Source organism: Sinocyclocheilus rhinocerous, unplaced genomic scaffold (assembly GCF_001515625.1).
Source record: "Sinocyclocheilus rhinocerous isolate Xijiao unplaced genomic scaffold, SAMN03320098_v1.1 scaffold495, whole genome shotgun sequence".
Classification (NCBI taxonomy): Eukaryota; Metazoa; Chordata; class Actinopteri; order Cypriniformes; family Cyprinidae; genus Sinocyclocheilus; species Sinocyclocheilus rhinocerous.
In genome coordinates, this window is record NW_015629560.1 from 659,339 (window position 1) to 675,993 (window position 16,655).

At 36.6% G+C, this 16,655-nt stretch overlaps 1 protein-coding gene and 1 long non-coding RNA gene across 3 annotated transcripts in view; one reads left to right on the plus strand and one right to left on the minus strand.

The window, feature by feature from the left end:
* Window positions 1-4,494, minus strand: part of LOC107739235 (uncharacterized) — a 6,069-nt gene extending 1,575 nt beyond the window's left edge. The window contains exon 1 of the long non-coding RNA XR_001639977.1: window positions 4,429-4,494. This is a non-coding gene — a long non-coding RNA (uncharacterized LOC107739235). The remainder of the gene's footprint in view (window positions 1-4,428) is intronic.
* aldh6a1 (aldehyde dehydrogenase 6 family, member A1) overlaps window positions 3,057-16,655 on the plus strand; it is an 18,762-nt gene continuing 5,163 nt past the window's right edge. Inside the window, exons 1-10 of one of the 2 annotated variants that reach the window (XM_016551268.1) lie at window positions 3,057-3,217; window positions 4,452-4,496; window positions 5,112-5,186; window positions 5,921-6,082; window positions 9,755-9,833; window positions 10,948-11,250; window positions 11,358-11,479; window positions 13,329-13,518; window positions 14,956-15,137; window positions 15,626-15,805. In XM_016551268.1, coding sequence (XP_016406754.1) covers window positions 3,179-3,217; window positions 4,452-4,496; window positions 5,112-5,186; window positions 5,921-6,082; window positions 9,755-9,833; window positions 10,948-11,250; window positions 11,358-11,479; window positions 13,329-13,518; window positions 14,956-15,137; window positions 15,626-15,805 — 1,377 coding nt within the window. In that variant the 5' untranslated portion in view covers window positions 3,057-3,178. Of the gene's footprint in view, window positions 3,218-3,761; window positions 3,870-4,451; window positions 4,497-5,111; window positions 5,187-5,920; window positions 6,083-9,754; window positions 9,834-10,947; window positions 11,251-11,357; window positions 11,480-13,328; window positions 13,519-14,955; window positions 15,138-15,625; window positions 15,806-16,655 lie in introns of those variants that run through there. The other variant, XM_016551267.1, reaches the window with a different exon arrangement.

A 16,655-nucleotide genomic window follows, 5' to 3' on the forward strand; every position in this document is an offset into this window, starting at 1 on the left:
TAATGGGTTTTCATGTTTTTGTCTCGTCGCTCCGGCCGGACACGGCATCACAGTATGGTGATGGGCGTAACATTTCCGTCTCACGCTTGAGGTATTCGGCCAATCATAACGCACTGGATAGCTGGCCAATCAGAGCATACCTCGCTTTTCAGACCAATGAGGTTTGTAAAAATCGACGCGTTTCAGAAAGGCGGGGCATAGAGGAGAAACAATAATGTACAGTATGTGGAAAATAATGTGTTTTTTAAACTTTAAACCGCATAAACACATTTCATTACACCAAATACACAAAATAATGTTCTTTTTAGCAGCATCATATGACCCCTTTAAAGGAACACTCCACTATTTTTGAAAATAGGCTCATTTTCCAACTCTCCTAGAGTTAAACAGTTGAGTTTAACCGTTTTCTAATCCATTCAGCCCATCTCCGGGTCTGGCAGTAGCACTTTTAGCTTAGCTTAGCATAGATCATTGAATCTGATTAGACCGTTAGCATCTCGCTCAAAAAAGACCACCAACTGCTTTCAATTGAAAGTAGCTAAAACTGGTCACTTAATGTTGCTAGATGACCTCATAAAGGTGAGTTCACTGATCTATATTTATATTTCTATAGATCAGTGAACTGGCCTTTATGACGTCATGGGAGAGTCTCGGAATGTAGATAAGGTTTGTCCAAGAAATTGATTTTGTTGCTAGGCTTTTGAAAAAAAGTCTCTAAAGGGATGAGTAAGCCACTAAATCTAGTGACAAAATCACTAAATTGGCAACATTGGCACACTGACTTCAACATACGTTATTTACATTTCATTGGTCCTCTTGTTTTTGCATGTGTTCATAATTTCTTTGTATGACAGCATGGACAAATATTATGACCGCACAATTTGGCATGTTTCATTGCATTATTATCACAAATAAAACAACTAACTAAGCAACTATGCAATATTCTTACAAAATATTGGATTTTTTTTTTTATTATTAAGGGTGCAGATGTCAAATTTCCTAGGCCGGACATCACTTTTGGCCACTACTATATGGCAGTTTATTGAATTTTCAACTGACCGCCAAACCATACTGCAAAAACAACTTTTGTGAGGATTGTGGGCTTTCCTGGAGTTGTTGGAGCCATTGATGGAACTCATGTTCACATCATTGCTCTAACTGTAAATGAGGAGACATACCATTAAACAAAGCATTAGTAATAATTTGTGATAATTTTGCACAATGCAAAGCATTTAAAAATACATTTAAATTAAAATATTTCAGTCTTAATTAAATGATTTTATTGTAGTTACATTAAATGATTGGTGTTGTGCTGCTGTGACTTTACATGAGCAGGCTCACTATTGGCTGATTCAGAGGTCGAGGTCGGCCATTTTGTGTTGACATCATTGTAGTCCTTAGTTCACAACACTTAAGTGTCACCTCAGTCAACACTTAAGAATCAGTCTTAGACTTAGACTACTGAAAGTTGCTTTTAGCTTGATAAAAGTCTCCTACTCTTAGAAAAGTCTTTTAAAAACTTTTTACTAAGAATTTGTTGACACTTAAGTCAAAGCTTAAAGGGATACTCCACCCCAAAATGAAAATTTTGTCGAAAACAGCGCATCCATGCAGCGCGGCTGACACAGAATAGTGTACGCTGCTTGCGTTCAGCGGATATTTTCCAAAATGGCGCTACGGTGATGCGGAGAGACACAGAGGAGACGAATTGTTGAATAAAGTAATTATTTTTGTTTTCTTCACATACAAAAAGTATTCTTGTCACTTCATAACGCTACGGTTGAACCACTGATGGCAGATGGACTATTCTGACGATGTCTTTCATACTTTTCTGGACCTTGACAGTGTAATTTACTTGGCAGTCAATGGAACAGTCACAAGCCTCCCGGTTTTCATCCAAAATATCTTAAATTGTGTTCCGAAGAAATATCCAAGAACAGGCTAGAAGATGACAACATAACAGTTAAATAATGCATTGCAAACAATAACTTCATTTAAGATAAGAAACAACATATTTAACCTTCTCTTGTGTCGCCATGGCATGCATATATCAGTCCAGTTACTACTGAAACTATAACATTACATGAAAAAACACACTAAGCCAACCAATGAGAAGTACCACCAAAAATCCTCCTCCTGGCTGAGTTTGTCGCCATGTTCAAGCATTCATACGGGATTTATGCATTTACCTAGATTAAACGTGCAGCTGATGCACTCATATTAGATTGTTGGTCCTCAAGGAGAATTTACTTTGTTTGAGATAGATTTATTAACTGCATACATAGTAGTGAAGCTCGGTTTACTAAAGAATCTTTTTATGAACCGATTCTTGTTGAGGGTTCAGCCGAACCGATTCGCGAGCCATTTGAGACGTGTTTGTTTAGGAATAAAAGAATGTGGAAACAATGCTGTTAACAATATTGGGAATTAAAAATATGTTTAAAAATAACATACTTATCTATTGAATTGTAAGTAATTACAAGTAAACTTTGTTAATAAACATGTTTGAATAAACCAACAAACAAACACGACAAGACCGAAAGCACATTCGTAAGCAACTGTTTTACAAAAAAATAAAATAAAATAGTGAAACCGTGAAAAAAAGGGAATCGTTTTTATATAAAATGAACCATTTGAACGAACCGATTCGCTAACATGATTCTGACTTCAAAACACTGTAGTTCAAAGCAATGCATTTACATGATTTTGCATCAGAACTGGAAAGATTTCACCGACCTAAATTATATGAAGTAAATTAAATGCATCAAAAATGAAGGTTAATAATAACGTACTTAATGTTTTTTTGTCGTATAACGTAAACTTGTCACATGCCTTCTGTCTTTGTAATTAATGATTGACAGGTTTAATATCCTATCACTTCCAACGCAACAGCTCTCGCCTATGATGTGTGCCTGTGTCATCAAAGAAACGCCTTTCAACAAACGCGCACTACCATTGGTCCATCATCTGCGAGGCCTAACCAATAGATTTCCTGAATTTGGGGGCGCATTTGGCTTTAGCACATGATTGGCTGTTTGAACACGATATCCCGCCCATTCTTAAAGTCGCAGTAGGAAAAGCGGTTCGTCTGCAGGGCACAGGTCTCGGCGCACGTCCTCTGGCGGGGATTGGACGCACATTAGGGGGTTGAATACAACATTAATCTACGAATTCCATCATGGCAGCGACATTAATGCGTTCCCTTGTAAAGAAGAGGGTAAGAAACACAAAAACATCGCATTTTACAGTCATACACGTAGTATGAGTTTGACGTTACGTCATGTTGTCAGAGTATCAACTTCACGGTCAAACACCACGAGCAGATAGTGTACGCTGCTTGCGTTCAGCGGATATTTTCCAAAATGGCGCTACGGTGATGCGGAGAGACACAGAGGAGACGAATTGTTGAATAAAGTAATTATTTTTGTTTTCTTCACATACAAAAAGTATTCTTGTCACTTCATAACGCTACGGTTGAACCACTGATGGCAGATGGACTATTCTGACGATGTCTTTCTTACTTTTCTGGACCTTGACAGTGTAATTTACTTGGCAGTCAATGGAACAGTCACAAGCCTCCCGGTTTTCATCCAAAATATCTTAAATTGTGTTCCGAAGAAATATCCAAGAACAGGCTAGAAGATGACAACATAACAGTTAAATAATGCATTGCAAACAATAACTTCATTTAAGATAAGAAACAACATATTTAACCTTCTCTTGTGTCGCCATGGCATGCATATATCAGTCCAGTTACTACCGCACGTCCTCTGGCGGGGATTGGACGCACATTAGGGGGGGGAATACAACATTAATCTACGAATTCCATCATGGCAGCGACATTAATGCGTTCCCTTGTAAAGAAGAGGGTAAGAAACACAAAAACATCGCATTTTACAGTCATACACGTAGTATGAGTTTGACGTTACGTCATGTTGTCAGAGTATCAACTTCACGGTCAAACACCACGAGCAGATACTTTGTTGCTCACGAGCCACAATGAAAGCAACTCTATATATAATACACTATAAAAATAGTATGTAAGATGTTGTAGTAATTGCCTAATCACCACAAAGATACTACCTTTGCTGTTATATCATTTCGCGACAGTTCTTGTCAAGTTCATACGCGCTAAGTGCTACTAGTGTTATTATCCTAGTCCTAGAAAGCATTGGACTTCATGCTTGAATACTTTTGAGCAACAGCTTAGTCCTATATGCAATCAGAAAAGCAGTTTATCCGTATCTAAAGAGAGTTTTTCTTTTCATCGAAAGCTGTATAAACCATTAATTTCCTTTCTATGCTGATTACAAACCAAGTTAAATAAATGTAAGTGCACAGCAGTTATACATGAGGTTTAATATACTGACTGATATCTAATGAAATGATCTGCCCAGACACAATAACGGAGATAATTTAATATTGTACCTGTGCTGTGACCTGTTCTGCAGGTTCCTCTTCAGATGGGACGCATGTGCTACTCCGCCTCCTCTGTGGTAAGTTATCATGTATATGATGATGTATCATGTATATCAATACCCACGTATTGTGCATATTTGTGCTTGGGGAGTGTTTGGGGCTAAGAGTAATATATGTGGGTTAAGAGAAAGTTTATCTAATATGTCAAAAACTTTGTAAACACAGTAGTTAAGTGATTATGAGCCAAGCAGACAATGGACTTTGTATAAATGTTGCTTATATATCCAGTTGTTCTAGGTCGTCAACCGGTTTTCAATATTGTTCCATAAGCTTTTAGTCTTTACACAATGTAAACATCACATGAAACTTTGCCGCCTCATTTCTGAAGACCACCACACACCACTGCCTCGTACTGAACCTTGCACTAGACTATATGATCTGACAGTGACCAGAGCAATCACTCATTCATTCTAGACTTTTATCTCCCTCTTATAAGAGGAATAACACTGACATTGTCTTGTGTAAACACTGGAATACACTACGCGACTGGAAATCTGAACAGATCTAGTCTTAAGATGCAATCTATCATCTTATCAGTCTCTTGAAAAAGTTATTGTTGTAATTGTTAATGAGTTGTGTTTTACGTTTGCTTTTTACATTCATATTACATAATTTTCTCTGTCCTTTCTCAGCCCACCACCAAGTTGTTCATTGATGGAAAGTTTGTCGAATCCAAGAGTCCAGAATGGTTGGACATTCACAATCCTGTAAGTTCATACTGTACTAACAGACATCAGTTTAGCAGTTTAACACACAGCAGTTTAACAGATTACATTCATTGACCACACTTAGGCCAAGTTAAACCCATTAGATTATTGTGGTTTAAGCACATGTGATTTGTGCTGATCAACCTGACTAGACAACACATAACACCTGCATTACTTAGTTTTCCTTAGTTATACCATCAATCAGTATATAAAACAGCTTCAGTTATGTTGTTAGTTCTTTTTACATTTTTAAAAATGTTTGCTCATTGATTATTTTGTACTGTTACCAATGTGCAAAAGGAGCAATAGAGAAAACATGGAGAGTAGCCATTTTCTAAAGTTTTGCTTTAATCTGCTTTGCACAGTAGATGCCATAATAATTGTTTGTTGTTTTTTTCGCTCTATTTGCACTCTATATTTCAGGAACTCTGGTTAATATCACATTAGAGTAGTTTAAATACAGTCTGGGTTTTTGGTACGTAAAAGGGTGGACTTTTTTTAAGTTGCTTTGGTTGTTATAAGTGGTTGAATCGTTTGTGCTGTTTTTTTATGTTTAGTTAATGTTAACAGCAAGAAAGTATAACCTTTGTCAGCAATCAGTGTTTTTTACTTTTTATTTTTTATTTTTTACAAGTGACTGTATCAGCACTTTGCAGAGAAAAGGCCACAAACCAACCATTAGTTACAGATGAACTGTCTCTGTGATTGAATTCTAATGCATGCGCTTTCCTCAGGCCACCAACGAGGTCATTGGTCGAGTGCCAAAGGCCACACACGAGGAGATGTTGGCCGCCGTGGACTCGTGCTCACGGGCGTACCACACATGGTCTGAAACTTCCATCCTCACCCGCCAGCAGATCTTCCTTCGCTATCAGCTGCTCATTAAAGACAATATTGTAAGTTACTGCTGCACATCCTCAACTCGCTTGTTTTGTTTTTTTATTAATTTTCCAATCAACACCAGACTTTATGGTTGAAATTAGTATTATTTAGGTTTCATTTTACTAGATCCTGTTCTACACACTTGCTATGCTTGTTAAATATGGATCCGTACAGTAACACAGTGATGGATCTTCAGTTGAAAGGTTTTCACTGGGCTTTCATGGCAATGGAAAACTTGGAAATATCAGGGATTTGTGATTCCTAGGTCTGGAAAATTTGTATAAAGCTGTGGAAACCCTGTTTTCATTAACTGGATTACTGTTTAATAGAATTGTGCAAACTGTTACGCGATTAATAGTGCATTATTAATTTGTAATGTGAATAGCTGAAAGGTAGACTTTTGAAGAAAACGCTCTGCCGGCAAGGGCTACTAGGGCTTATCATGATTACTTTTTTTATGAAAAAAAGTCATAAAAATTGTAGTTGTGATTTTTAAATACATTTAAAATATTATTATTAAGTAAAATAAAAGTAATTTTATTGTTATTATTAAATTAAAAATAATAAATAAAAATATTTCTGTTATAATATTTTACTGTCAAATAATAAAAGCAAGCTTTTAAGAAAAACAACAACGACAACAATAATAACGGTTTTAATTTATAATACAACTGTAAAATTACAATATTAAAGGCTTAGTTCACCAAAAAATGAAAATTCTGTCATTAATACATTAATTAATTATACCCTCATGTCGTTCCAAACCCATAAGACGTTCGGAACATCTTCGGAACACAAATCAAGATAATTTTGATAAAATCTGAGAGCTCTCTGACCCTCCCATAGACAGCAATGCAACTGCAATGTTCCCAGGTCCAGAAACGTATACTATCAAGGACATCGGTAAAATAGTCCATGTGACATCAGTGGTAACTGTTACTCGATTAATAGTGCATTATTAATTTGTAATGTGAATAGCTGAAAGGTAGACTTTTGAAGAAAACACTCTGCCGGCAAGGGCTACTAGGGCTTATCATGATTACTTTTTTTATGAAAAAAAGTCATAAAAATTGTAGTTGTGATTTTTAAATACATTTAAAATATTATTATTAAGTAAAATAAAAGTAATTTTATTGTTATTATTAAATTAAAAATAATAAATAAAAATATTTCTGTTATAATATTTTACTGTCAAATAATAAAAGCAAGCTTTTAAGAAAAACAACAACGACAACAATAATAACGGTTTTAATTTATAATACAACTGTAAAATTACAATATTAAAGGCTTAGTTCACCAAAAAATGAAAATTCTGTCATTAATACATTAATTAATTATACCCTCATGTCGTTCCAAACCCATAAGACGTTCGGAACATCTTCGGAACACAAATCAAGATAATTTTGATAAAATCTGAGAGCTCTCTGACCCTCCCATAGACAGCAATGCAACTGCAATGTTCCCAGGTCCAGAAACGTATACTATCAAGGACATCGGTAAAATAGTCCATGTGACATCAGTGGTTCAACCGTAATTTTACGAAGCTACGAGAATCCTTTTGTGCGCAAAGAAAACAATAATAACATAATTTGTTCAGCAATTCTTCTCCCCGAGTTACCGTCTTCCGCCATTTTGGAGAGTACCCTAGAACGTAATCAACGTAATCAGTGTTGTTTACATTCAGCATGTGCACGATTACGTTCTGGGGTACTCTCCAAAATTGTCATTTTTGGGTGAACTAACCCTTTAAAGGGGTCATGACATATAAGAGGTCATTGTACTCTAAAAACGTCCTGAAAGTTTCAGAACTTAAAACTTTCTCATTGGTGTAAAAACAGCTTATATTGAAGCCAGTGTGCCAAAACGACAGCTTGTGGAATGTATCACTCTATGATGTAATAGTGTGGATAAACACCGCATCCGCAGAAGAACATCAACGCCTGCTTCTACATCGCTGCCTGTTTAGCCCCGCTCACCGATTCACGCATGCAGTGTTTACGAGAGAGGCGTACGCGCAGGTCTATGCAGAAACCAAACGATAAAGATGGCTCCGAAGACAACAAGATGCTGTGAAGTGCCAAGTTGTGGAAAAAACAGCCTTTGCATTGAATTCCTTCTGATCGCAGCATTAGGAAAGAGTGGATGAACTTTATTTTTAATGCCGTTCCAGACCGCGTCAGTAAGAACTCAGTCCTTTGTTCACTTCATACCGTGAAATTAGTTTTTAAAAAAAGGCACAATACGACATGGGATTTTCAGAAAGATTGAAACTAAAAGATGATGTTGTGCTGATTATATTGGATCCGATGTCGCACCACACAAGTGTGAGTAAAGGCCTTTTCACACTGAACGCAAAAAACATTGCGAATGTTCGGCGCGATGATGATTTGAATCGAAAGAATTAATCCCTAATGGGGATATTCACACCAGGCGCAATCATTCACGACGTGAAAAAGTGAGGATTTTTTTTTTTTCGTCGTGTCGATTTTTTATTTTTATTTTTTTTCATCGCTCAAGCAGGTAGCGTTCAGTCCATTATAACATACAAAGAGTGCATGTCTGCCTATTATAGAATCAAAATCCATTTTAGATCACAATCAGAAGCACTCGATGATGGTTTAAAGTGGGGTTTGAGCCAAAACATTAATAATTACATACATTTTGAAATGTAGCTTGATGCTAATTGTACCTCTAATTATATTTTCAGATGTATTCTCGTAAGCATTATGGATAGTTTGTGTTTCTGATGAAGAACCAAAAGTTATTTATATTAATTTAATGCTGTGTAGAGCAGTGAACGATGTAAAAGCCTTATACGAGATACATAGGCTACATTAGGAAAAAATGCATTGCTGGTCAGCGCCACCTAGCGTGCAGACGTGAATAATAGCAGAAGGCGATCAATTGTTTCACGCTTCAAGCAATGTTCGTTGGCGATTCGCCTCGCTTTTTCGCATCGCACTCGGTGTGAAACGGCCTTAAACTGTTTTTATTACGTGGTCACTATTGCTTTGTCTGTTATTACAGATCGTTTGATGTGAGTATTTATGCATTTTTAAACTAAAACACAACAGCATCCATCTAGGGAGGATGTAGACTGTCAAACATTCACAACTGTTAGCCAACCATAGCAGTGGGCATTTACTTTGAGTCTACCCCTATTCAAACAGAGCGTTCTGATGAGGGGGTCAAAAACAGGACATAAAATAGCCCGTTACTTCTAAATGATGATGTTTTTGATGTAAAAATCTTGGTAACATTATAAGTGGACCTTAGAGAACAGTATAATATAGTAAAAAAGGCAGTTCATGACCCCTTTAATATTAATTTCTTTCTTAATTTCATCATTTTCAAACATAAACCATCAAGCTTTAAAAAAAACAAAACTGAAGGGAGACCTTGATAATTCTCTTTTGTTGGCAACAGGTTTGTAAACGCTTATTACAAATATGGTAAAATGGGTGGCACAACCCAAACTCAGAGCAGATGCAGAGATGAAGTTCAAGTGGAGCAGCATTTACTGCAGACCAAGCCACTCTAAAACACTGGATCATGGTCTCTGAATCATGCAGGGCATATTTATTTAATTAAATTCCAACCTTTTGATGATTGCACTAAGCCATATTTGATTAATTGTTCTGCCTTACTGCCTGCTAAATGTATATGTGATTTGATTTGTGTTTCAGAAAGAGCTGGCCAAGCTGATAACCCTGGAGCAGGGAAAAACCCTGGCTGATGCTGAGGGCGATGTGTTCAGAGGACTGCGTGAGTCTCTCATTCTTCAGACAGTTCTGTAGTAATATTAAGAGCAGTTAGCGCCATGTTAGTTAATTCCCGAATGTAGTAACTAAGACTGTAGAGTGTAGAACATTATAAGGAATAGTCAGTTACTTTCAACCCAATGACTACAGTACGCACCAACCCATACTGACTGCTACTACAGACAATCATTTTGACTCATCCTTTAAATCCTTTAAATTGTAGACAAGCAGAATGCGTTTACAATAAATAACCTTATAAAGGAGGCTTAAGCACCGCAAATGTGTGATATAATCAATTCTGTTTGTGTCCACTTATGTCTAGTCATAACAAACTCAAAAATGTAAACCTAAAAAGTCCAGGTAAAATCCAGAAGTTGCTCCGTCAAAAAAAAAAGTGGTCTCAAAGGACAGTTGGTACTTTATTGTTGGATTCACAAGTGATTTTTTTTTTAATGAGAATTGATGTACACTACCAAAGGTTTGGGGTCAGTAAGATTATTGTTATCATTATAATTTTTTTAATGAAATTAATACTTTTTTAAAAGAAAAAATCATTCAATTAATGAAAAGCGACAATAAAGACATCAATGATGTTATAAAATATTTTTATTTCAAATAAATGCAGTTTTTTAAACTTTCTATTTAGAATCCTGAAAACAAGTATTATGGCTTTCACAAAAATTGTAGGCATCACAACTGTTTTCAGCATTGCTAATAATAAGATATGTTTTATGACCAGCAAATCAGCATCTTGGCATGATTTCTGAAAAATCATGTGACACTGATGACTGGAGTAATAATGCTAAAAATTGTATTTATGCTAAAAGTGTATTTTTAAATGTTAATATTTTACAGTAATTACTCTATTTTTTTAAGGTAGCCTTAGTGAACATAAGACACTTCTTTCAAAAACATAAATAAAAAAAAATTAAAATACTTACAAACCCCAAACCTTTGAATGACAAAATAAGCATTGAAAATAATAAAAGGTTGAAAATAACGTGGGATATTTTTTTTAGTGCTACAGGACCTAAGAAAGTTTTTGGCCTTATAACTGTTTGCACATTTTGTTTGTGTGCCTTCACATTATTTACTGTAGTTGTTTGTTGGTCTTGCAGAGGTGGTGGAGCACACCTGTAGTATCACATCCCTTATGCTGGGCGAGACCCTCCCCTCTATCACTAAAGACATGGACACATACACATACCGGCTGCCCATTGGCGTATGCACCGGTATAGCCCCCTTCAATTTCCCAGCCATGATTCCACTCTGGATGTTCCCAATGGGCATGGTGTGCGGGAACACCTATTTGTTGAAGCCCTCAGAGAGGGTGCCTGGCTGCGCCATGTTGCTAGCCAAACTGCTGCAGGACGCCGGTGCTCCGGATGGAACATTAAACATAATTCACGGACAGCATGACGGTATGGAAAATTATAGAAGCAGAAGGGTTATAAATATTTTGACCACATTATGATCCAGATTCTGTGTGGAGATAACAAAATGATTTTTTCCCTATGTGTTATTATAGCTGTGAACTTCATCTGTGACCATCCTGCCATCAAAGCCATCAGTTTTGTAGGCTCCAACCAGGCTGGCGAGTACATCTATGAGAGAGGCTCCAAAAATGGCAAAAGAGTTCAGAGCAACATGGTTGGTTCTGAGCATGAAGTTAATGTATTTCACAGAAAACTGTATTGCATGTGAAAGTCTGTTCAGTTATGAGCAAAAAAAAATCATACTAAAGCATCCTCTCTGAATTTAAAAGGATAGTTCACCTTAAAAATAAAAATTATTTCATTTACATACCCTCTTGTTGTACTAAACCCATAAAATTTAGGTTAAGCTTCGGGAAGTTTGTGCCGTTTTATTGAAACTCCAGGTAACCAGAAAGGTCATAAAGGCATCATAAACCAAATCCATATACTGTACAATGAGCGGTTAAAGTCTTGTGAAGACAGGTTTAATTTAGGCTTTCATTTTCTCATAAATACACATACATAGAGCACATCACATATGGTAGTCACGGAAGCTTGTTGCCGCTTGATTAGTATTCAATTAAATTCAAGTTTATTTGTATAGCGCTTTTCACGATACAAATCGTTGCAAAGCAGTTTTACAGAAAATGTAAGTTTCTACATTATATTTAGTTGTAGCTTATCAGTGGTGACTATCTCAAGTTGATGTCCATATGGCAGAAATATTCAGTAATATTCAGTTAGTTAATGACATGTAGTCAAACAGACGGTGAACACTATTAACAGCAATGATTATATGTTGCGATTAAACTTATAGCAAATATGATATGGATTTATTTTATGATGACGTTATGATCTTTTGGCATTTCCTAAGTTTTGGTTAACTGGACTTTCAATGGAGGGACATAAACTTTACTGGTTTCATTAAAAATCTCTTAATTTTTGTTTCAATGATTAATCAAGGGCTTATAGGTTTGGAACAACATTAGTGTGAATTTTCATTTTTGGGTGATCTATTCCTTTAAGATGTCTAAACTTCTTTAAGTGAGTAGTTCCATATTATTTACTTAATTCCATTGAACATGAAAAGTGAGTTTTGGAGAATATCCTGGCCATGCTTTTCAACATACTAAAAGGTAATGAACAAATCTGTTTAATAGTGCCAAATTTACACTGCAAAGGTGGCACAGAAGCGCTTCTGAAGTGGCATTTAGGTGTCGGAAGTCATCATCAGTCAGTAAATACTTAGAATTTACTGCAGTGCTTGAGCAATATGGGACTTTTTGTTATATCTATATGGTGTTTTTGAAATTTCTTAGTATATAGAAAAAAATGGCCAAGATCATCTTCAAAAATTCACAGGGGGTGGAGTAATTAGCTAAAATAGCTATGCTAGATTTTTAGTAGCATGACAGTAGCTCAGATGCTTTTAAACAGTGTAACTTTTCCAGTAACTAGCTACTTTTTCCCAACTTTGTAGCTTTGTTTTACCACTGCTCAGGTATATAATTTCTCAGTACAACTTCAGTGGCCAGATGGTGGCAGCATTTGGTTACAAATGAATCTGCATCATTCTGGTTCATTCTTAACCTCCATAATGAGGCTGCAATTTTAGACTCAAGATTCAGGAAATTGGAGATGAGACTCAAAGATGATGGACAGCAGTGTAATACATTAAACTATGGAAAAACATACACTATCATTATTCAAATGCCTTGGATTTAATACAGAAGATCCCACCTCCTTTGCTCCCACTGCAGATAAACTCACTTTTATTAAACCCCACAACTGCCCCCTCCACTACCACAATCTCTTCCAGATTATTGTAGTTTTGCAAATCAACTTGAATTTTGAATCTGAATCTTATGCCAGTCTATTATAACTGTTTTCAAGGTCTGCGGTCCATCACATTTTCTTCCCCCACTTTTACTTTGCCTGTTTTCACTCATTGTGTTAGTGCTAGAATTTGTAGTTTGGTGAAAATGTGGAGCTGCTTCCTTACAATTTCATTTTCTGTCCACCAGGGGGCGAAGAATCACGGCGTGGTGATGCCTGATGCTAACAAAGAGAACACACTAAACCAGTTGGTTGGTGCTGCTTTTGGAGCAGCAGGTCAGAGATGTATGGCACTTTCCACTGCCGTCCTTGTAGGAGAAGCACGAAACTGGTTGCCTGAACTGGTTGAACGTGCAAAGGGTCTCCGTGTCAATGCAGGTACTTGAGATTTTTTGTGTTTTTTTTTTATGTGTCTCACAAATCTGATCAAGTTTGGGCTGTGGAGCACTGTGTCCTAGTCAGGCGCAATACAATAAAGTCCAAAATATGTCCACGTTCCAGCAAGTTATCGAATATCACTTTGCATTGCAGCAAACGTGTCCATCTGCACTTTCAAAGGTTGACGCACTCAACGGTTTGTGAAATGGAGCAAAATGTGAACAATTTTACATATACCTAGAGCAGTAATCCTAAATAGCTACAATGAAAGGCATGCAACAAAATTTTAGACCAATGATATTTCATAAAACATTAAATATGCCAATTGGCTGTGGTTCTGTTAGGTCCCATATTTTGTTCTCAGTAAAAAAAAAAAGCTTTTTTTACTACAAGTTAGTTGGTACACAGTGACACAATATTGACCAGTTTAGTTATTTGCATTTTTGGGACTACCAAGACTAGGAAACACTATGCTATACCAGGAAAACCTATTCCATAAATATCACTTTAGACTATTTTTACATGACATTCATTGAATAAAATCTCTCTTCTGCAGTTCCGCTCCATGTAGAGTTACTCTGAATTCATTCAGTTTGTTTTATCCCTCTTTTTTGGCCTTTTCGTAGACCACCCATGCCTTCATGACCACACCTCTCCCTGAGCAACTTAAAGCATGTTCAGCTCACCCAGAGGATAGACGCACTATTTGTCTTGGTCATGCCACAAAGCAGAAGCACATTTTGTGGTATAAAGGGGACCAGAAATTAGTATGGGCCGATCAAATGTTTGAAAAAAATTCTGCCGATGAAAATTGTAATCAGAGAAGCAAAACCGCAGCAGCTATTCTGAAACCCTATAACAGACCTCTAAGACATATTGCCTCAGGGTATCTAAAATTGTGTGTGTGGCTGTGTGTTTGTTCATATGTGTTTGGATATGCCAGTACCAATCCCTTTGGTTGCAACCCAGTAAAAAGGGGTAAATTAAAGGAAAGTCAGCAAAAATCAACAAAACAAACGATACAGAAACCATTTCTCCAGATTTTAGGACGTCTAAACTTTTGGTTAACCAACTAAACTGTTGTTTGGAAGACAAACTGCTACAATTTCTGCTAGCTATCCACTTAACTCCTACAGTACAGAAATAATTCAGCAAATTGGTGCATCTAGGTTGTAACCTGAATTACTGATGACATGAATTCACACATTTATATGTGATTTGATTTTTGCTTCAGTATTACCATTAGTTATGTAGTGAATAGTATGTTCATTTAGCATTTGTAACATAGTGCCACGTGATGAAAATGAAGGATTTCGGAATGAATTTCCATTCTGATGGAATATGTTATTGCTGTAGTTTAAGTGCATTTTGTAAAAACTTCATAGCTTCTTAATCATGTCTTTATTTTCCTGTTTCTTCTCTTGCTTGTTCTATAAGGTGACCAGCCCGGAGCTGATGTGGGACCTCTCATCTCGCCTCAGGCCAAACAGCGAGTCAACAGCCTTATTCAGAGTGGTGTGGATGAGGGTGCCAAGGTGCTGCTTGACGGCAGGAACGTGAAGGTCAAGGGTTACGAAAACGGCAACTTTGTTGGACCAACCATCATTAGCAGTGTCACGGTGAGAGCCACAATGCCTACAAGGTTGTACAAGAAGTGTTCAAGTGCTGTATTACGAGTGCGTCCTGTGTTTATTTGCCTCTTTATAATGAATCGCTTGTTGTATTCCTCACTTGTAAATCGCTTTGGATAAAAGTGTCTACTAAATGAATAAACATAAATGAATCCCAGCTACTCAACCTCATGTCTTTCCAAATTTGTATGATTTATTTCTTCTGTGAAACACTAAAGAAGATATATATTTTTTAATCCAGACAGTGAAAGTCAATGAGGTTCAGTGTTATTTTGGACCCGAATGACTTTCAGGGGGGCTAAAACAGCTTTTTGCAATATCGAATTGTTCGTTCCATAGACTAAAGAAAGTCCTATATGTTTGCAACAACATGGTAGTAAGGAAATCTCTTTAACTGCTGTAAGTTAGAACATGCCAGTATCATGCAAAGACCATGTAATGTTGTCCACTTGTTGTTTGTCCTACTTTAATTTCAGCCGGACATGAAGTGCTATAATGAGGAGATATTTGGACCTGTGCTGGTGGTCCTGGAGGCTGACAGCTTGGATGATGCCATTAAAATAGTCAATAAGAACCCATATGGCAACGGAACTGCCATCTTCACCACCAACGGTGCAGCGGCACGTAAATACACTCATGAAGTCGATGTTGGTCAGGTGAGTTTTTTTTTTTTTTTTGGTTTATAATACACATTTCAAATGCATCAAACTTTCATAACTGGACTAATAACTCAAAGCGATAGTTAACCAAAAACTGAAAATTCTGTCATTAATCACATGTCATTCCAAACCTGTAAAACCTTCGTTCATCTTCGGAACACAAATTAAGATATTTTTGATGAAATCCGAGAGCGTTCTGACCCTGCATAGACAGCAACGGTACTACGACGTTCAAGGCCCAGAAAGGTAGTCTCGTGAACGTGTGTTGAAGACTGACACAGAGGAGAAGAAAATGTTTTCTTTGTGCACAAAATGTATTCTCATAGCTTCATAAAATTACGGTTGAACCACTGATGTCACATGGACTATTTTAACAATGTCCTTCCTTACTACATTTCTGGGCCTTGAACGTGTCCGTTACATTGCTGTCTATGCAGGGTCAGGAAAGCTCTAGGATTTCATCAAGAATCTTAATTTGTGACCCTGGACCACAAAACCAGTCATAAGTAGCACGGGTATATTAGTAGCAATTATCCAGTAATACATTGTATGGGTAAAAATGATCGATTTTCCTTTTATGCCAAAAATCATTAGGATATCAAGTAAATATCAAGTTCCATGAAGATATTTTGTAAATTTCCTACTGTAAATATATAAAAACTTAATTTTTGATTAGTAATATGCATTGCTAAGAACTTCATTTGGATGACTTTAAAGGCTATTTTATCAATATTTAGATTTGTTTTTGCACCCTCAGATTCCAGATTTTCAAATAGTTGTATCTCGACCAAATATTGTCCTATCCTAACAAACCATACATCAACAGAAAGCTTATTTATTCAGCTTT